The 22,897-nt window shown below is 31.0% G+C and overlaps 2 protein-coding genes across 3 annotated transcripts in view; one reads left to right on the top strand and one right to left on the bottom strand.

The window, feature by feature from the left end:
- LOC124535075 (C3 and PZP-like alpha-2-macroglobulin domain-containing protein 8) overlaps positions 1–11,294 on the top strand; it is a 240,584-nt gene extending 229,290 nt beyond the window's left edge. The window contains exons 15-26 of the mRNA XM_047111123.1: positions 2,396–2,554; positions 2,797–2,994; positions 3,159–3,384; positions 3,548–3,836; positions 4,050–4,448; positions 4,887–4,996; positions 5,210–5,355; positions 5,744–5,936; positions 6,286–6,442; positions 7,169–7,320; positions 7,865–8,024; positions 8,220–11,294. Of these exons, the coding sequence (XP_046967079.1) occupies positions 2,396–2,554; positions 2,797–2,994; positions 3,159–3,384; positions 3,548–3,836; positions 4,050–4,448; positions 4,887–4,996; positions 5,210–5,355; positions 5,744–5,936; positions 6,286–6,442; positions 7,169–7,320; positions 7,865–8,024; positions 8,220–9,728 (3,698 nt within the window). The 3' untranslated portion in view covers positions 9,729–11,294. The remainder of the gene's footprint in view (positions 1–2,395; positions 2,555–2,796; positions 2,995–3,158; positions 3,385–3,547; positions 3,837–4,049; positions 4,449–4,886; positions 4,997–5,209; positions 5,356–5,743; positions 5,937–6,285; positions 6,443–7,168; positions 7,321–7,864; positions 8,025–8,219) is intronic.
- A 1,494-nt stretch (positions 11,295–12,788) lies between these two features.
- LOC124535208 (neuropeptide F-like) overlaps positions 12,789–22,897 on the bottom strand; it is a 38,717-nt gene continuing 28,608 nt past the window's right edge. The window contains exons 3-5 of one of the 2 annotated variants that reach the window (XM_047111329.1): positions 19,295–19,414; positions 17,048–17,096; positions 12,789–13,139 (exon numbers count right to left, since the gene is read on the bottom strand). In XM_047111329.1, coding sequence (XP_046967285.1) covers positions 13,098–13,139; positions 17,048–17,096; positions 19,295–19,414 — 211 coding nt within the window. In that variant the 3' untranslated portion in view covers positions 12,789–13,097. The remainder of the gene's footprint in view (positions 13,140–17,047; positions 17,097–19,294; positions 19,415–22,897) is intronic. The other variant, XM_047111330.1, reaches the window with a different exon arrangement.

Raw genomic sequence — 22,897 nt, 5'->3', positions numbered from 1 at the left:
TGGCAATAAACAGAAATTCCATTACGTTTGTAACTCCATCTTGTTGCGGTGGTCTTAATGTCTAGCTGGTGGTCCAATTTGTAAGAGGAGAGCAATGATGTTGAAATAAACAGATATGTTATTAACGCGCAAAAAGTGAAGACTAGAAAACGTCCTAATTGTGACGTTTGCCTTTAGTTGTTTTACGTAGTAATACGTTATAATACATCATAATTACATAGTAATACGTTTTGTGTAATTAAAACATCTAGTTATCCCTTTTACTTATTTTTTTTATCAAGCTATCCTTTTTACTTTTAACGAAATGTAAAAATAAACTAAAATAAACGGTCCCCGGCGCGGCACACTTTTTTCTGTTGTTTAGTATGGATATAACATATCAGTTTATTAGAATATCATTGGAGGAGAGACTTGTTCTGTATAATATCAAATGATGATTCAAATATTGCAAACACTACTTGAATAAAGATTTTCACTTTGAATTACTATTTAATAGTCACGTAATGAATTCAAAGTCGAAAGGTGAACTATATAATAACTTTATGTACTTTGTTGTTGTAAATACATAAGATCATTCGCTATATACTAAGTCTAGTATTTTTCTCATTTAAATATATTGATATACACATCTGTGTCCAATGGATTTTTAACGTATTATCATGCAATTAAATAACAACGTAACACATCAAGCACACCTTCATTATGCATAAACAAGGTACAGTGAGAGTAAGAAAACCTTCGTCAGTTTTCAAATCATCCTTTATCAAGTCTTAAACTCTTACTACTTTTTGAATCTAAACATCAAATCATTGCGACGCAGTATGTCATTCTCGATCGGTAAAGCAGATTATCGCTCATAGCACAGGAAAATTTATCGTAAGGTGACGAACATTTTCTTACCCCGACTGTACAGCTCATATAGTTGAATTAAAAACATTGATCACAATGGACCACCGAATGTGGAAATTACACTGGCTCACTCAACCCTAAAAATACTAAGTTTTAAGAAACTATACTAAAATCTATCTACCCACATGGACCATCACAAAATACTAATACTATTTTTATTAACTTTATTATTAATTATTATTATTTTTTTATATCTACATTTATAATTAAATAACATTACAAAATATCAGAGCAACAGTAGGAACACATTGATGATTTGGTATTATAACTAAATAGTTAACAATTATTCATATCATTTCAGCGATATTTATGTTGAAATCAAATCCGCTTGTCGCTTATGACTTATAGTGTGAAAGCACATACCTATTTTGTAAAAATATAATACTACGTAGCAGTGTATAAAACTAACATAACTCTATTATAACTGTCGTGATCTTCCTCTTTGAAGGTAGAAGCTTTTGTCTTTTTTTTTGTCTTAATACATGAGAAAAAATAAAACAATTTATTTTATGAGCCATCTTGAAGTTTCCAAGTTTGGTGATGCATTGGTGATGGAAATAATGATTAATATTTCTTATAGCGTCCTCTATAAGGATGATGATCACTTACCACCAGGTGGCCCATTCGCTCGTCCGCTTACATCATAAAAAATATTGAAATGTATATGCTGCTTGGAAATCAACAAATACTAAATTTTACCAACCTGTATTTGACTACCATATTGAAGCAAGCGACAAAGAAGGCTGTGGGTCATTGACTAGCTGTAACTTTGTTATTCCTAACAAAACTGGTTCACGTCACATGATATCGTCATAAATTTAACGTATCGGCACTTGACGATCGGCACTTCGCGCTCGTTACGCTGAAACATTGATCCTGTTTTCATAAAGATTAATGTTTGTACCATAAATATAATACGGTCATAGTATTTTGGTTAACTATATCGAAAGATATTTTCAAAATATCATATAGTAATAATTTTAATAAACAAGGACATAATACCAACCGGCATTGGAACAGCGTGGTGAAATATGTACATATATAGGATTTTAAATTAACATGGTTATTTTTGTTATTAAAGTTATTAATTTTGGGATATTTACCATGTTTTTTATTTTTGCTCGGTGGAGCTCGATATTTCGACATTGTCTACGAATGTCTTGTTCTCGTGAACAAGACATTCGTAGAAACATGGTAAATATCCCGAAATTAATAACTTTATGTACATATATTCCGAACCTTCTCCTCAAAAGGGAGAGGAGCCCTTAACCCAGCAGTGGGCAATTTACAGGCTGATGTTTGTGTATATTACAAACGTCCTTTATAGATATAGATACAGCTACCTATATAGATACAGGGTTTTCAATTTCCTTCATTCCCTTTAGGACTTAAAGATATCTTAAAGAGATTACGGTTACATGCACCCCTATTATACCAATTATAATTTTGGTTTATTTTAATGATACGATTAATATTTATGTTTCAGTGGAGGTTACTGGGTACAGCGCTGATAACTGCTCTGTATCTTACACGTCGTTCAATAATGAGACATTAGTGGGCTCAGTTATACGATCTGCAAGCGTGTTGGTACTTCCCGAAGGCTTACATAGGAGTGATACTCAGAGCGCATACTTTTGTGCTAATGGTTTGTATTTTTTTTTTTGAATATGTATCTCCATTGAAATTGGCAAATTGTGTATAAATATTTTGGTGAACTATTTATGGCATTGATATTTGTACAGATATAATTTAAAAAACATATCTATAATAATAATAATAACTGATTATTTTTTTATTAGTAACTCATCAATTAACTTTAGTTTTATATCATGTAACAATATGTAATGTGTTATATAATTTTTAATAATGATTGACGTATTTTTCCAGAACATTTAGCTGTTTCGTCTCGTGGTTCATGGGAATGGCAATGGGTAGCAGCTCCACGTAATAGAGCAGGTTTAGTACTAGAACTAAGAGCTCAAGGTGCGGCTCACGTCGCGTTATCATCAATTCGAGAACCATCCGATGATATGTACAGGGTTGTATTTGAAAGAACTCGTGTGTGGATTGCTAAAGGAAAACATGGTAAGTGTATTACTTTAGATATCATTAAATTACTTAACGAAATCTAGCAATTAATAAAACATCATTCCTATTTAAATTGTATAAAAACAATAAGAAATAGTAAGAAAATCCAAATAAAATATTTGACGCTGAATAATGTTGACGTAATTTTTTTTTAATTTTAGGGTACGACGTTCATTTAGCAAGTGCAGAACAAACGGAAAGTGATGAGGAATGTGCTGGTGCTGATTCCTGGTGTGCCTGGTGGGTTTGGTGGGAAGGAGGTAGATTGTCAGTGGGAAGAGGAGCTGCTCCTTCCGAAAGAAGATTATTGGTGTGGCCATTGACTTCTGATATGAGGATAAAATACGTTGGATTTAGTGCTTTGTGGGGTGATAAAGCTGATTTTAGGTAGGCTCCTATACCTAATATTATTTTAAATTATGCAGAATAATTTTGAAATATTTTCTAAAACATAATTACGTTTGCAATTTTCATTTAATTCAAACCCTTAAAACATTATATTTATGTACACATTAACAAAAATGTCTAATCAAGCTGAAACTTCTTTCAGAATATGGAATTTCAACGAAGAGGCAGGTTTCTCCCAAGTACTTGAGCTAGGTCTTCCACATGGCGTAGTTCCCGGATCAGCTAGTGGAACATTACTCGTATCTGGTGGTCTACATTTGCCGCTATACAGTCTTCAGACGGACGTTTCTGATCAATGGGCAGATGTTTGGAGAGATTCTCAATTATCCGCTGCATCTGCTAGCCTAGCGCCCTTATTGGCTTTAGAACATATTCCACATCTAGTTGATGAGGCAGAAAGAGAGAGAATTTTAAAGAAATTACCGGAACAGGTAATTAACACTACTTTTTCTACAATGTGGATTGTATGAAGCCCAATTTATAATTAGGGAATTTCTACTTTAAGCCAATCTTAACCAATTTCACCCGTGAAATGTAAATTTAAATATTCGATCTTAATTAAAATGTATTTTATCTGATTTAAAATGTTATTTTTGTTATATATAAATTTATCAATATATCTATAGATAATTAAATCGTTTCAGGTTCAAATTCTTCTATCCTTCCGGAAAAGCGATAATTCTTTCAGCGATCATCCCGCAATAAGCAGCCACTTATCAACCATTAAAATATTAGAAATTCTTAATAAAATACAATCTTACTACCCGATTGATCCTGCACTCTTAAAATCCATAAAAGACTGGATTCAGTCTAGGCAAAATCCAGATGGGTCGTTCACTCCTCTGGCAGCCGATAAAGAAGTTGACTACTATCCGGTTGAAATAAAAAATGCTAATAGTACCGATAAGGAAGTCGATGTAAATGAGTACTATTACTATGATAGAGATGGAAATATGACGCAAGATGAAATAGAATGGGAACGAACAGTGGAAGTAACAGCTGAAACTCTTGTATCATTATTAGAAGTTGGTGTTGAAAATCAAGTAAGTTGCATTGAGACTTATTATTAATAAATATGCTCAATGCTCATGTATATCATATATTTTTTAAAGCAAAGCAGGTTTGAAAAGCAATCTACCCACTTTTTTATGATGCAGTTATTATATAAATTGTAAGGATTAGAAAAAGTTCATTATGTTTTCTTGGGTGTGGGTTGTGGTACCGTCGTTACTTTTGATTTTCCGTAACACAAGTGCTAATAAATATTGGACAATATCCCATAAATTACTCCGATGCCAAAGAAAATAGCCATCTTTGGGATCGAAGTAATTTATGGGATATTGTCCAATATTTAGTATTATTATTATATATGATAGATAAATAAACTTACTTTTTAATATGTATTTAATGATGAAAAAGGTAATTTTATGTGCAATTTTATAAAAGTCTTTTTTTAACAATGTATTGGTATTTCATTACAGGTGGATGCGGATGTCGCTAAAAAAGCTCAGGAATATTTAGAGAAAAATCTGTATAATTTAACATCGCCCGCTGCTTTAGCTGCGACTGTCTTGGCTCTCGTTTTAGCGCGGTAATTATAATTTCTTATCATATTGCTATATATCAGGGTCAAATTAAATTACTTACTTACCATGTTCTAGTATTGTAAAGACTTTGAATTCTTGAATGCTTGATTTCATTACATAAATAAAATATTGTTCAGAAACAATACCCAAGATATCTCAAAATTCATTTAGAACAGGTATTTTCACAATGTCTCAACTCTTAAATTCCGTGTTTTCAGAAGTCCAGTTGTTCCCGAAGCATTAGTAATCTTACGAAATGCATCAACTACCGAAGAAGGAGAATTTGGTTGGCCAGCTCCAAGGAAAGATGCTGCAGATTGGTTACTAGAAGAAACCTCTCGAAATATCAAGACTACATCATATGGTGAGATATTATAATAATATATTATATTTATATCAACCACAAATCGTACCTATGACCAGATGTCAAAGGCGCAAAATGCTAACATACAGGCTTATTGTAACTTTGCCAAAATCAATTACTAATGTTAGAGTACAAATTTTACATAAATGATGACATAAAAAATGCTTGGAATAAGAAAATATATTGAAAAGCAAAGTGACAAAAAAGTTGATGTTTAATACTGATAAAACCACATTTTATGTTTTGAAATAAAGAGCGTTCGAAAATTAAATAATTTCGTGAACAAACAAAAATGTGCTAATTGATTCAGTATCAATAAGTTTTTAATTTCTTCTTAAAGATATGCTAAGATGAATTAATTTTAAGGTCCCCCTTAATATTATTACAGAAGCGGTAACAATGGAACAATACGTAGCTGGAGTAAGAGTACTTCTAGCGGCTTGCGCTCGAGGAGCCCTGGCCGAAGGTGAAGCTGCCGCAAGATTCTTATACTACAGAGCTTCAACACTCCAACGTCACCCAAGCCTTGCCTATACCGCTACAAAAGCAGCTGCACAGTATGCTGCATTAGCTCATGACAGGTTAATAGCCTTATATTTATTTTTCTAAGATTTATTTTTCATTGTCAGTCGTTTCTACTAACAATCCCTAACTAAACAATCGGATTATTATTAAAGTTATATAATTACATTTGTAACAAAATCAAAAAACAAGTAAATTTGATTGTTTAACATTAACGTAAGTGTAATAAAGAATAATAAATTGCATAAGGGATTTGATTTGACTTTAATAATAACATTTTCTGTTCTAATTAAATTATTAATGTTTAATAAAAATTTATGGTGGGTGGTACAATATTATACCGTAGATAGTAGTATATTAATATATTGGTAGCAGTACAGACTAAAAATACTTATATTAATTTTCTAGGCATCGGGCTCTCACCGTGTCACTTGCAACAGCTGGCATGGAGCTAACTGACACATTGGAACTGCGAGCTAAAACTCCACCGCGTCCTTTGCAGCTGCCTGGGCTACCTACAAAAGTCTTCGTATATGCCACTGGAGCCGGTTGTGCTACTGTGCAGGTAGAATGCTTAAAATAAAATAGGACAGTACTAGTGTCAAAACAGCATAAATATTGACTAAAATGAGTTCTAAAAATATTATTTGTAAATTTGTGTTTTAAAAATGTGTAGGTTACATAATGAGGCATTTTTAAAAATAAAATTTGTCTTAACATTTCGAACTTGATGTGGGTTCTTAAAAAGTAGAATAATTTGACCTTCTTATTTAATTATTTTGGGAATCGACGTTTATTAATTTTCATAATTCAACGTTATATTCCGAAATTATAAGATAGCCATTCTCATAACGTTCCATTCTTAGACATTCTTAGGGCGACTGTAAATATAGTAAAACAAATTCAATAAGTGATCTAAAAAGTGTTGTAGTAAGTATTTTTTTACCTAACTAATTGTCAATAATGTTGCTGAACAATTTTCTCAATTTAGTAAAATGGTTGTAGAACATTAATGGAAGGCTTAAAGTGCGTTGATGATAAAGATCTTGATGACTTGCTGCTTGACAACACCAGTTGCCAATGACAGTCTAATTAGACAGACATTATTGACAATTAGTTAGGTAAAAAAATACTTACTACACTTTTTAGATCACTTATTGAATTTGTTTTAGATTTTATTTAAGCTGTCTGGGCATTAAAAATAATATTTTCACTCCGTACTAGATAATATTAATATTTTTCTTAAATATATTGTACTCTGTACGTGTGTATTAAGTAAATTAATTTTCAGGGCACAATAACTTACTCAACATACACACCAAAACCAGAGAATGCTCTTTTAAACATCCAATCAGCTATAATTGAAGAAATACGCCCCGAAAGAAGTAGTATTGAGGATTTACAAGGAAATTTACCAACTTTAATTATTAAAACATGCTTCAAGTAAGTAATAACCTTTATTTAATACTGAACCTGTTTATATTATGACGAAAAATACTATATAAGCAGCAGTTATCTTATCAAAAACTAAGTATGTCAACCTTCACTTGGTGGTAGGGCTTTATGCGAGGACGTCTAGGTACCACGCACTCAACAGACGTTCTACTGCCAAACAGCCGTACTTGTTATTGTTGTGTTCCGGTTTGAAGAGTGAGTGAACCAGTGTAACTACAGGTACAAGGGACATAACATTTTAGTTCCAAAGGTCGGTGGCGCATTGGTAATGAAAGGAATGGGTAATGTTTCTTAAAGCGCTATTGTCTAAAGGTGGTGGTGACAACTAACATCAGGTAGACTCATCCGCCAGCCAATATCATAAAAAAACGTATCAAAATTTTAGTTATGTAGGCCTAATTTATTCATTAAACTTCACAAATGGGATAAAACATAAAACATAGTAATAAACACCGTCTCATGTTTTCTAATAAAATTTAAACCGAAGTGAATAATGTGTCAGTGTGTGTTTTAAACAAACATTATATTTTAGGTGGAAAGGCAAAGAACGATCAGGAATCCTACGTCTTGAAACATCGCTCTTCTCTGGTTATGAATTGCACTCAGTCAATCCAGTCGTGTTAGATGGCGCTACTTTCGCTGATCTACATTATGGTTCAAGGGGCGAATCTGTATGGTTCGTGTTTGCTAATGTAAGTATATATTTGTCACAAGGCACCACAACTTAAAAAATATTGTAACTAGCTAAAATCTCCATATTCCTTAACATAATAAATATGAAAAAAAAAAAATAACAAAAACAGATATTATGTAGCAGTCTCGCAGTCGTTTTGTTTATGTAATATCTTGAATTGAAAATGTATTTATGACTATATTTATTTTTACAGATTAGTTCAACGTGTCCAGTTTGCGCAACTTATGAGGCAAGGTCTAAATTTGTCATCACTAGCCTTCGGCCAGCTTTTGCCAAAATATATCCTTCTAGCAGACCTGACTTAGCCGTCGAAACATTCTTCCACGCAAAACCAGGAAGTCCATTACTTCGAGGAATTACTGACGATGACTTCATAACATGGTTTGATAAAACTCAAATTGCTAGCCTTAAAACTAGCGCAAATATTGACAACATATGTGAATGTGGGCGAATTTGTAGCAGGGATTATGAATTCAGAAAGGATTATGAAAAAATGCATAATATTAAGACTGAAACGACCAGTACTACTACTGAGATTACTTCTACTGAATTATATACGTCTGATTCTCCAAACCCTACGACATCAACGGAACAGATATCGACCATTGCTAACGAAGAACACACAACTAATCTTCCTGTTTCTACAGAAATTAGGGATAACCTGATTAATATATCGAGCGTTAGTACAGAGATTACAACGACTTCTAGGGATGAGCTAAGTACTAAAATATCAGATGATCCTATTATAATTCCCACAGTAACGTACGTTAATGACACAGATAATCAGAAAACAGATAATAATATTCAACCAGACATTCCAAAAATGAATGGTGAACTTATCATACAAAAATTACCTATAACCAAAAATTTTGGAAAGAAGCCCGAATTATATAAGAAACCATTGCCAAGACGAAAAGGTACTCTTAAAGCCACATATGGTGACAAACATGACAAATTTTTCATCAAATCGAAACCAATAGAAGTAATTTCAATAAATAATTTCACAAATATTTCACTACCACTGAATACAACTAAAAATACCGAAATTTTAGTGAGTAAAGAAAATGAAATTACAACGCATGAACCAGAAATTTTAGTAAAAGAAAAGCAACAATTTACAAGTACCACCAGCACAAGTATTACCTCAACAAAACAGGAAGAGAAACAAATAAAAGAAAAATTAGTGTCAGCTGAAAATCAAAATCATCCAGAAACCACATCGATCCCTCACACAATAGCGGCTATTACAAAGACTAATATTAAAACGATGCATTACAGAACAAAGAAACCGAAACCTAAGACGCAAATAAAAAAACCAACAATACATTTAAATGAAACGGAAGAAAAACAAATTGATGATAATAAAACTGTCAAACCTGAACTAGTTGTGAACAAGACTAAAATAAAAATCATTACGGATAAATATATTGCGAAGCCATTGAAATCGATTAATAAAGAAATTCACAAAATACCATCAGCCCCAGTTTCAGAAACTTCTAAATCCCTTAACAAACCCACAAAGATCGATATTGCACCTGAAAATAAAGGTGGTTTTGAGATATTAGACAAAAACAATCTTTGGGAATTATTAAAAGAGGGTACCGATCATAACAGTTCAAAAATCGATGATAAAATTCAAGTACATAATAGATTAAACGACGTGTCAAATTTAACACAGAATAATAATAATCGTTCTTTATAAGCTCTGTTGTTATATAATATTTAAGGCACAAAGACGTCAGCATATTTTTATAATATTCACTCCCATATTCAAAGAAATTGGTGAAATTAATAAAATTCAGGTCAAATTCCTAGAGCACATTCATTGTTGATTGTTAGATCGGTAAAGTTGCACTAAATATTTATAATTGTTTAGAATAATGTGTGCTGTAAATAAAGGAGTGAATGAGTAATTAGATGAGAAGATACGAAAGTTATGCGCTGTGACTATTGAGATGTGTGTCTGTAATATTCTTATGCTCAAAGCCTGAAATATATGAAATAGTGAAATAGATTTCGATCTCAGGAGACAAAGCTTCCAAATTTTTCAATGAATACAATAACGAGTAGAAAATTTTACGCCTTAAAATATAAACAAAGTTTTAAAACGACGACTCATGTAAAGCTAATTAAAAAAATCATAACTTAGAATGTGCTAGATTTGCTGAGTAAGTAAGTTACCGAAATTTATCTTAAAACGTATTGTTATTAAGGATTTAGTTTTAAACAATGTCTACAGTATTATATTTAATAAGAATTTTTGACTGCATAAGTTCAATGGTTGTAAAGATATATAATTTTTAGTATAGAATAATCTTTAAGGTGAATTTTGTATATACTTCCCTAGTTGCCAAGCCCGATTTAATATGATAGAAATTTCTAGCTCTACGTCTTCTTAGATCATATTCGTATTTACCCTCTAGTAATTGTATAACATAGATTTTAGCATAATTATGCGATGCCCCAGAATTTCCATCCGTCTAATCTATTCTTCTGTATCTATTGTATGTAACGTAGTTTCTTAAGACGGCGCTAGACATCTGACGACGTTCAACTAATGCACCGTATTCACGATATTTTGGGAATACTTGTGCACATTTTATAGTATTCGTTTCGTCATGTTGGTAGCAAAGATTCGTAAGATTCTATTAAGCGAATTTTTGCACTGCATCAGCGCCGGTCTTACTGTAGCTGTTCTTAGATGCTTATGTTGTATTTGTTAGATTAGATTTTTATCTGTTCTTAGTATACTATCTACCTTAACCTTTAGGATCTATTCAATTGCGTCTTTATAATGTTACCTATCTAGTATTCGGGTTGTTTAGATTCTAATTCATTCCTTTCCCAATAGCTTATAATAATTACGATATTTCTTTTATAACTCTAATGTACTGTGTGTTTGATTCTTTAATAAATATTAACCTCGATTAAGAACTACAAATCAAATTACCGTTTAAATGAAAATTTTACTTATATTTGACAAATTAAAAATAATAATGTTTTTCATAATAATTATGGCTTGTATTTTTTCACATAGATTTAAGGTATAGGATTAAATGTTACATTTAAGTGTGATAAGTTCGTTTAAATGTACGGTTGTATGAATATAGGTGCTTGTGCGGAGGATACTCGTCAATTTCAAATGTAAAAAAAATATTTGATGCATTACTATAACGATATAGTATTTTAATTAAATTCTGTGCTTACTTGTAAGCTAGTCACCTATTTAATAATACCTCGATGTACTGACACAGATTAATTAGAATGGATAAAGAATACCACATTAAAATAGTGTTTTATTTCTTACACTGTGAATTACTTAGTGTTAATTATCACTGAAGACCATACAGAATACATAAATATTATATTAAAACAGAATATATTTAAATGAAAATTGTTTTTCCTTGAAAAAAGTACTACTAAATTTCAAGCCAGTATTTGTACGTTGAATCGAAATTACAAATTGGAGGTAGTATCATATTTAAAAATACCACGTAAATTATGTTTTAGGAGTGTTTATTTGTAATGTATAAATTTTTTCAATAAATCATTGTTTTTGATTACTCAACATTAGATAAAGACAGAACATACAAAAGTATTATTCACCATTTCCATTCACCAGCAAAAAATTTAAGAAACAAAATAGTACCTTTTACTTTTTATTAAGCACACAACTGATATTTCAAACATAGCGTGATTATTTGTAGGTCATAGGAAAATAGAAAACAAAAGACGAACTAAAAAAAAGTCCCTTTGTACAATCAGTTGTAACTCAAAGGATTTTTTTCGTGCGTTTGATCAAGAGCTCCACACATTCATGCACCGAAAACTATTTCGGCTACGTTAAATCAGCAAAGAGTTCCTATAACTATTTACAATTCCTGATACATGTATTATTTGTGTATAGGTGTAATTTTATTTTTGAAGCATTGATGCCGAGATGGCCCAGTGGTTGGAACGCGTGCATCTTAGCCGATGATTGCGTGTTCAAAACCAGGCAAGCACAACTGAATTTTCATGTGCTTAATTTGTGTTTATTATCCATCTTGTGCTCGGCGGTGAATAAAAACATCGTGAGAAAAGCTGCATGTGTCTAATTCATAGAAATTATGCCAAATGTGTATTCCAACGACCCGCATTGGAACAGCGTGTTGGAATATGTTCCAAAACCTTCTCCTCAAAGGGAGAGGTGGTCTTAGCCCAGCAGTGGTAAATTTGCAGAAAGTTGTTGTTATTGACATCAATATAAAATAAAAAATGTTTATGACTTTATTTTTTTGTTTTGTTTTTTTAATAACACCGTTTGCTGTTTGTTGCAATCATTACTTCAAAATCATTAATTTAGTCAATCAGTAAAAAATATATCAATATTCGTTTTTTATAACAGTTAATCTACTTATTCTCTTTAAGAATAAAGGAGTAGATTAGCTTAACAACAGTACTCAGTATTGTTGTGTTCCGGTTTGACGGGTGAGTGAGCCAGTGTAACTATAGGCACAAGGGACATAGCATCTTAGTTCCCAATATGGTTGGTGGCATATTTACGATGTAAGGAATAGTTAATATTTTTTACAGCGTCATTGTCTATGGGTGATGGTGACCACTGACCATCAGGTGGTCCATATGCTCGTCCGCCAAATTAATCCATAAAAAAAAGATGTACCAAATCTCATCTGAATAAGGTTCTGTGATCCAGAGTTAGTTTCGCATTTATAATATTACTATATATTTAACGAAGTAAGGGATAAATAAAAACAATATATTAAAATTACGTTTTATAGATTGCCTGTATTTATAACATTATAATGATTAATTGTAATTGTACAATTGATGTTATTAACTAATTCTAACTACGATAACTATATGATAAGACATACTAAGTACATAAGAAACGAGTACAATAAATAGTAATGGTCTAATGTAGTCAAATAAATATTTGAACACAAATTGGTTTGAAAAGGATTATTACATGATGAAAGGAAATAATATTATCTATTGTAAAACCATTTAGTGTTGCATATATGATAGTACATTGTTTAGTTTATACGTGGATTCGATGACATTGCGTCCCTCATCTCCTGGCGTAGGCCAGCCAAGCTGGTATATCCGGCTTCTGTGGAAGATAAATAATTTACTATTAATGAAATTCTATATCACTATGATCAAATACCATATGATTAATTGTCACTGATTTCCTACAGAATCGCTTGCTGGCTCAAGCAAGGCGATTCTGTGAGAAATCCCTTCGAATCTCACTCGTGAAAAATATTCGTTTTGTGTATCGTATAAATTTTATAATTATTGTCGTATTAAACAGTCTAAAATTTCAAATTCGTATTATACATATGTATGTAAATATATATTACAATGTAAATATTTCAAATAGTAATAGGTCCGTCTTAATTTTGAGTTCAAATACAGGAGCGCTGTGCCAGCCTCAATAATAATTCATTAGTAAAGTCTTGGGCCGTTTAAAGCGCCACAGAATGTCATTCAAAAATATTTTAACCCGATTGCATACCATAATTTAAAAAAATACTGACAAACTACAATAATTAAAGATGAAGCATTACCCAAGCAGTTATATTTAAATAAAAAACTATTTATAATACTATCTTTACTAAGCAAAATAAGCCTTAGTGTTTCTTATACACGGTTATTGGTAATTGGACGTATATCCGTTAGGAGGGGATAGGGGTCACTATTTGCAATAATTTTAACTGCCATATGCATAATCCAAAAGTGAACCATATTTTAGTTATCGCGTTTTTTAGCTTTTTTCATTTGTCAAAAATGCAACTTCAAAAATTTATTAAAATGAATTAATAAAATGATTTAACACTGGATATTTGTCAATATTTAAACAATAATTATCGGTCCAAATTTAAAAATGCGAGACGGAAAACGATATTATATCAATATTTAGGGGGTTAAACTTTTGTAAATAGTTACCCCTATCGAATTACCAATAACCCTGTATATACAGCGAATTGATTATAATTATTACGAATATCTAATTTATCAATACACAAGAAGTAAATAATTCTATTATAACGTAGCTGAAGCTATGTTAATGGATTAACACACGATCTAACAAAACGTGTCTTTTCGATATGTCAATAATTTTATCGCATTAAGTATATTAAGCCTTGATTGTATTTCAAAATACATTATAGTATATATTCAACAAATAACAATCCTCAAATAAAGAAGCGATAAGGCTATATTTTAAATGATTGAAATCGTAATTTAAATTACTAAACACTTAATTAATTTGTCTGAAAGAAATTTAAGTTAACTCTTTGTTTGTATATTTTGAAAATAAAAAAACACCTTAGTCCATATAATCCCAAGATTCAACAGTCATAAAACCACAGATATATTCTCGAAAATTGCCTTAAATATCTTTAGTATGATTATGATTAACAAATGATGTTTGTAAGCATAAATTAAAAGGAATCAAATAAAAATGTTATATAATAAAATATTTCTAATTATATACACGCGAATGAAATTACAACAATTTCCGTTACTTGGTTATTTATTTCAAAAACCATTTAAAGTTTTAATATTACAAATAACTATTAAATTACAAAACTAACAAGAAAAATAAATCAAATTAAACAGGAAACGCCATTACACACATGCTATGATATATTGGATATATGCGTGTTTAACCAGCGCCTATTTCCGTTTCTATAAAATTATTACCTTAATAACAAAGAAAACTTGACTATAAAGCAATAAATATTTAAAGTAAATCCTATTGCACATAAACGCCAGGCGGACGTAATATCTGTGGGATATTCAATGTGAGCTCATATTGTGGTCGTAAGCTATTTTAAAATCCCTTTCAAATGCAAGTGAACGCGAATATTGTAGATATATTCATAAATATTGAATGATTTTAATATGAATGTTTAATATTATAGAACATTAAAATATTAGCTTCAGGCGCGGCTTTGGTGCCTCTATATGAGATAAAAGTAATGTCTTTTTTGAAATACCAGACGGATCATTAATATTCAAACACACCTAATCTGAATTTTTAACTTCTATCGACAAGTTTATAAAATACCAAATAAAACTACATTTAATAATAATTACTGAGTCATAATGTTTACTTGAAAACTATTATATTGTGTTCTCGCCTGCGATTTTTATTTTAGTTATATCTATATTATATAAACAAATAAATTTATTTAATTTTAATTAACATTATTTTGCCATATATACTTAAAACCTGTTTTTACAACATTCAAAAAGAAAAAGTAATGTGTAAAAATCGAATGTTCTGTGATCTTCTTTTGTTTTTTTTATTCACTGACTAAACTAACTTAAAGCAATCTTTTCTTTTATGGAGTTTGTATTATTTGAGTTTTGACTCCAGTGTCTAAGTAATAGACATATTGTAATGTTTGTAAATAATACCTTGAAATAATTACATATTCGAACTGACTTGCAAAAACGTTTGAAACATTCTTAATAGTAAGACACCAATGTATCCTTTAACTAGTAAAAATGTTTATAAGGTAGTACTCTTGCGGCTATTCTGACTTCCCTTAGGTGTTTTTTTATTATAATATATTTAGGTCCGGGAAAATAAGCTATATGGTAAGTGGTATAGATATTATTATTACAGCATTTTCTTTCATTCCGTCATGAGGCGTGATTAATAAAAAAACATTACATTTCTTGGTATTTAACAAACATAGTATCTATCTGATACGTGTTTTATTTATTTGATTTATTTTAAATAATATGCATAATCGATTATCGAATTTATCGATGAAATGGTTAATATGGTTATTAATGTCGGTATTAGTAATTAATATATCGATACATATAAAATACATTTTTTATTAAAACAAATATTTTTTAATCTGTTACTATTAATGAGATGGCCCAGTGGTTAGAATGCGTGCATCTTAACCGATGATTGCGGGTTCAAACCCACGCAAGCACCACTATATATATGTGATTAATTTCTGTTTATAATTCATCTCGTGCTCGGCGGTGAAGGAAAACATCATGACGAAACCCGCATGTGTCAAATTTCATAGAAATTCTGTCACACGTGTATTCCACCAACCCGCGTTGGAACAGCGTGGTGGAATATGTTCCCAACCCTCTTCTTAATGGAAGAGGAGGCCTTTTCTCAGCAGTGGGAAATTAACAGGCTGTTACTTTGCATTTTATTTTTCCTTTACTATTAATCTTATATAAGGGGAAAAGCACACTACAATTGCTTTGGTTCTCACTGTTATTAAGGAAAATAATATACAGAGTGCTTATATAATAAAATTAACAACATTACGGTACCCTTGTAACGATCCACGTTACTCTATGTAAAATATATTTGTTAGCACGTCGTCAATTTTATAGCGAAGCGTACTTTACAAAATTAAAATTTCTTTAACACAAAAATAATATCCTTAATTTTTGAAGTAATCGAGTCGACTTAAATTTGTTATTTTTAGATTTTACTACGGAAGTTTTATATCAAATGAAATCATTTATAACAAAAAAAATACACATTATAAAAATACTACACTACATGTGTGTGAATTTAATTCATTCTTTTAAATTGAACAGTGTGATTTTTAATTTATATCGATTTGTTTCATTTTTTTTCATCTTTAACTATGCATAATTACAATTATTTATATTTTCAACCGACTTCAAAAAGGAGGATTTTGTATTTTTATGTTTGTTACCTCATATCTTTTCACTGCGTGAACCGATTTTAATATTTTTTGTACGACGATATACTGTATCAATCAAGGGAATCGTATATTTCTTTTGATTGTTGAGACGCAAGCTCGTGGCTGACACCGACTCCAAATATAACAATAATAGTAACTACATTATATAATCGTAAACTACGTTGATTTTTAAGTAGTCTAATATTTTTCATTTCATTTTACTTACACTCTAAAAAAGTTTTGTCTACGCGATATTAGCCTACACGAAAGAAACATTTATGTTATTATTTAAATAGTAAATAAACTATACACTTACTTCCAGATCCTTAGCCCAGTTGGAGAAGGCGTCGGAACGTTTGCCAAACCTGTCGACAAAGACTCACATTAGTTAATATTCAACATTTATTTTTACTCCACTGTCCCATACTTGAAACATTACTTTTTAATAAAACCATTCAAACAACGTAAATTATTTAAAAACAACATACATTTAGATTTTAATTATACATATTTTTATATTTTTACATCGTTATTGCATTTATTAATCTTAATTATTATGTATAAAGGTAAGATTTTAAATACATTTTATATACCGTTCCTCTTTACACTCGTGCGCAACTTCTGTTTTTGTAATGGAATGATCTTATGACGTCACAATGTAAATAGAATTTAATGAATAATTTACTCAATAAATTAAAATGAATCAATAATAAAGTATATATATAGAGCCTAAACAATATTTCAATAAGGTCATATGACATTTGAGTCATCTCGACTTAATATGCTTAAACAATTTAACATAATATACAAACCGACATTGAGTTCAATAAAAGAACAACGTATTAAATGATAACATTATTTAAATCGTCAATCATATTTAGTGTATTATTAAGTTAATTTGATATTGAACTTGCTAATCGCACATGGCATACTATACTTCAAATGAATGTCTTAACAATTGTAAAACAATCTTCATAACATCGAAAGCATAATAACTTTGATTATGTATTTATCTAAATGTCTCTTACTATAAAAGTAATAAAACTAATGGGCGAAGTTTATTATATCGGTGTGAGTGAAAGCCACTCTCGTCATTTGGCAAACGTCATAATACTTTTTTAGTGTGCGTGTGTTTAGGGGCCAAATGTTGACTGGTCTTTCGATGTTGTCTGCGAATCTAAACTACCGATTAGTCTATCGAAAGATTTATTACAATCGAAGATAAGATACACAACCTTATGATTTTTCATATTTCATACGATTTACTAATAACGAGTCGAGGTGGCCCAGTTGTTAGAACGCGTGCATCTTAACCGATGATTGCGGGTTCAAACCCAGGCAAGCACCGCTGATTCATGTGCTTAATTTGTCTTTATAATTCATCTCGTGCTTAGTCGTATAGGAAAATATCGTGAGGAAACCAGCATGTGCCAAATTTCATAGAAATTCTGCCACATGTGTATTCCACCAACCCGCATTGAAACAGCGTGGTGGAATATGTTCCAAACCTTCTTCTCAAAGGGAGAGAAGGCCTTTAGCCCAGCAGTGGGAATTTACAGGCTGTTGTTGTACTAATAACTCTCTTATATGTACACTACTATCAGTTGATTAATATGTTTTAATTTATTAAAAAAAACCTATATCATTTTACTACTTGGGTATAAAACGCAATTTCTTTCAATTCCATGAATCAAATTATAGATTATATATATATATATATATATATATATATATATATATATATATATATATATATATAATCTATATATATATATATTATATACTTTTGTCCTTTTATGGTTAGAATATACCATAGCAAAACATATTAATAATAATAACTATACTACCGTATCTTAAAACACGCTTTTGTATCATCTACAAAATCTTGTATCGAATAATATGCTTTTTCTACCAATGTATTTTTTACAAACGATTTGAATTTACGAAACTGTAAAGTTAAAAAAGTCTTCGGAATTTTATTATAGAAACGGATACCATGCCCCAAGAAGGATTTATTGACTTTGCGGAGTGGGAAACTTGGCGTTATAAGCTTATCCTTACTCCTAGTGCACACACAATGATTATTACTGATTTTATCAAAGTGATCAATGTTACTGCGAATATACATAATATTTTTGTAAATATATTGCGACGCAACAGTTAGTATTCCTACTTTGTTAAAAACATCCCGACAAGAGTCTCTAGCTCCAAGATTATAACAAACTTGTCTGAATCAGATTTGATTAAACACTCAACATAGAAATAAACTTATAACCTTAACTACTCTAAATCTTCAAATTTACCGGCCAATTGTAATCATTAAATTATACATTAGATAACATAGTTTCACATAAGCATTTTCTAGGACATTAAGTGTTACTGAAAATTTAACTATTCGAGTTTTAAGTTTTATCATGAACAATGATAGAATTGAATATTAGAAAACCTTTAAACAAGGTTAATACTGCCATAACAGGAAATACGAGAAACAAAACATCCATTCTATTGTAATCTTCGTGGTCTGGAGAAAATAGGGAAGGGTCGGGAAACATCGATATCGTACCTTGGTCGGGTGTGGTAGGAGTAAATGCGGTCTAGTTTCTGCAGCTGAAGGAGCCGCACGGCACGATCTAACAAGTCTGGGTCGACGCGGTCCCCATCCGCAACATCACGGCGGTCAATCCTGCCAATATATCGATATCGATATGACATGTAATCACAACACTAGCGTCGACCAAGATACGGCACCGATTTAGAAATCGGAGTCTTATTTTTGGATTGAAGCGAAACAACGAAATTTAATTAATGATTATCTTGATTTATATTATTGTTATATTAAACAGCTGGGAATATTTGATAACGTTGTATTCTGTAAACAAAAACGAAAGCTGAAAGAGAACATGTTAATGAGAGTGGTTTGCGAATTCGTCACGGACTCTTGACTTTTCTGTAATATCGTTTTACACGGGTTCGTTACAATCTAATCAGAAAACTGTTAAGTCGAAAGTATACATTAATCACGATATGTTTATCTATAAGCCAATATCGATACATTGCTAATTAATGTGACACTTCACTGACTCATTTAGTGACGCAACTATAAGTTTAAAAGAACATTTTGCCGAATATATTATGTAAACTTAAATAGTATTATTTATTAAGATGTTTTGAGAATTTTTGTAAGACGATTTGTAAATAAGTTTTTAGATTTATTCATACTGACGTTAATGTAATTCAATGTTTTTGAAAATGGAGCATTTAAATACAAAAAATAATCGCTAGAACAAAAAAAGAAAAACACGCAGGTGTTATAGCGTATCTATAAATGATTCCTTTTTAATTACAAATATTAAATATAAACATTTTTATTTTTCGCAAAATATGTAAACATTCTAAATACAAAAGTACTCATTCTAGCAATCAACTACCTGTTACTGGCAAAACATTTAATTAACTCCGTAAAATTAATACGTTAGCTCTCGAATTTCAAATTTCGAATTCAATGGTCTGCAAAAGGCCGACAATTGCTGGCAATAGGCTGCTCTATTTGACCAGTATTTGTGCTGTATATGATCATTTACACATATAATTACTACAACATATATTATATACATTATAGTATATATATTTGTATTTTCTATTTAATTACATATAACCTATATTTGATATCAAAACAAGAAATAATAAGTAGATGCGCCAGTGCTTAAAATTCGTCTAAAATTACCCTTAATCTTTTTTTTAAGTAACCACGTCTACACAAACGTAGCGCTAACACATAAAGTAGGCGGTGTTTTACGGCAATACTTAGCATTACTGTTTTCCGATTATAACAATGAGTAATACAGTGTAACAAGGGACATAAAATCTTAGTTCCCAAAATTGATGGCGCATCAACATGAGGAGTGACTCCAATTACCAGTTTGCTAAAAGAAATTATCCATATTTCGTTTATAAATTCTAGTCTAATCAACCAAATTCTTTTTCATTGATAACACTATAACTCATTAATAGATTAACAGAACATAAAAGTACATACATATAATAGAATATATAGTTAAGACATCAAAAACATGTGTTTGTTGTGTCATGTGCTTGGAATATTCGTCTCTTGAAGAAAAACATCGTGGGGAAAAAGGCAGGTGTCTGATTTCATTGAAATACCACCTCGTGTCTATCCACCGCAGGGATTATATAGGCATTGTAGAAATTAGATAATTCAAAGTAAGATGAGGTCTTAGGCCAATATTGGAATATTTACTCAATTTACGTGATATTAGTGATAAGATAAGATCTAGATCCATCATCTATACTTAAAGTATTTCCATTTCCTTCCAAGCATTAATCAATACATAGTATAAAACAAAGTCGTTGTCTCTGTCCCTATAACCTGTATATCTCTTTATCTGCTTTCTCTGTCCCTATGTATGCTTAAATCTTTAAAACGGCGCAACGGATTTTGATGCGGTTTTTATAATAGAGTGATTCGAGAGGAAGGTTTTTGTATGTAATGGACAATATAGTAAAGAAACATTGATCATTTTAGAAGTTTCTAATGTGATGTAAATAAACGAATTCTGTAGTACATGACGACCTCCATGGTCGAGTGGTATGTACACCGGTTTTCATGGGTACGCCACGTACTTTGAGGTCATGGGTTCGATTCCCGGCCGAGTTGATGTAGATTACCATTAGTTTTCTATTTTGTCTTGGGTCTGGGTGTTTGTGGTACTGTCGTTACTTCTGATTTCCATAACACAAGTGCTTCAGCTACTAACATTGGGATCGGAGTAATATATGTGATGTTGTCTCATATATTTTATATATTTAGTATCAGCTTTGCAACCGAGCAAAGCAGGGGCGGGTCTCTACTTATCATATATGAGATTTATTTGCGAATATAAAGCAAATATCGTATTTTTATAGGATATCTGTAATATATTCGTTCGAACGAAAAATAACATACGAAACAATTTGATTGTTTCATTTATTATGATGTTGTTGTTAACGCTTTTCAATTTTGGTCTGTTTGTTCAGATGAGTTTCATTTGTACTGTGACAAATTACGTTTAAAAATAAACGTATTATTCGTCGATAAATCTATTTAGCGTGGAACTTTTCACTGTATATTTTAAGCTTGATTATAATGAGTATCCTTTTATTTATTTAAAATGCTTCATTACACAATAAATGGATATGTAAGGGAAATACAAAACATTAGATGATATATTATAGCGATCTGTCACAGACAACCTTTAGTGATAGGAGCTTAGAAAGGTAAACAGGTAAGTGAAGAAAAATATATAGAAAAATGATTATTTATACTATGTGGAATACTAAAACCGAAAGTACCTAGTTATTAAAACAAAGGTACATATCTAAGCAGTGAGTACCAACCATGCTTACACAAACTTTTTAATTAATTATCAAGAACGCGTGCTGTATTGCAATTTTGGTTTGTATTTTTATTTTGTGAAGATTTGCATTATTGTGAAAGACGAATCTCGATACTCACCTCAGAACGCGAGCATGTATCTCGGAAACAGAAATGAGCGTGTTATGTATGCGACCACCCTATGGAGGTACATGCCGAGACCACTGACGACGGCCCGGTACCAACAACCCTTGCGCAACATCACGCCTCTCAACAACGGACCACACCGATCTTTCTTTATAATATCTGTGTCTCTTAGAATTAAGAATATTTGGTTCTGAGGGCATTCTGTGTTACAATCTCAACACATGAAGTAGTCTAATTAAATTAGTATTAATATTTGTAAAATAAGTTTGTGAATTAAAATAAATTCACTTTTAAAGTTATTTCGGTTTTTTTAAGTCCTTCGGTTGCGATCGACGTAATTAGCGTATAAATATCGCGTATTCAATTAAATCGATCGTCAATATTACACGAGTGAGATGGCGACGACGTGAATTCTTACAGAATTGTAAGATAAGTAGCAAGTTTCTATTCCGAGGTTTTCGTGTGGCCATTTTAACTGTAAATGTACCACCGATTCAAAATTAACATATATATGGATTATTTAAATACAGCCAGAAACTTTACCGTAAAAGAAATAACTGGAAAATCTTAAAAGAATACTGTTAATATATGCATGTTGTATCTATAAAAACTTAAGCAAAATAGTTAACAATATAATTATAACTGTAT

The sequence above is a fragment of the Vanessa cardui genome, chromosome 14 (assembly GCF_905220365.1).
Source record: "Vanessa cardui chromosome 14, ilVanCard2.1, whole genome shotgun sequence".
NCBI lineage: Eukaryota > Metazoa > Arthropoda > Insecta > Lepidoptera > Nymphalidae > Vanessa > Vanessa cardui.
Note: the sequence above shows the minus strand (reverse complement) of the source record. Positions and strands in the feature narration are given on the sequence as shown.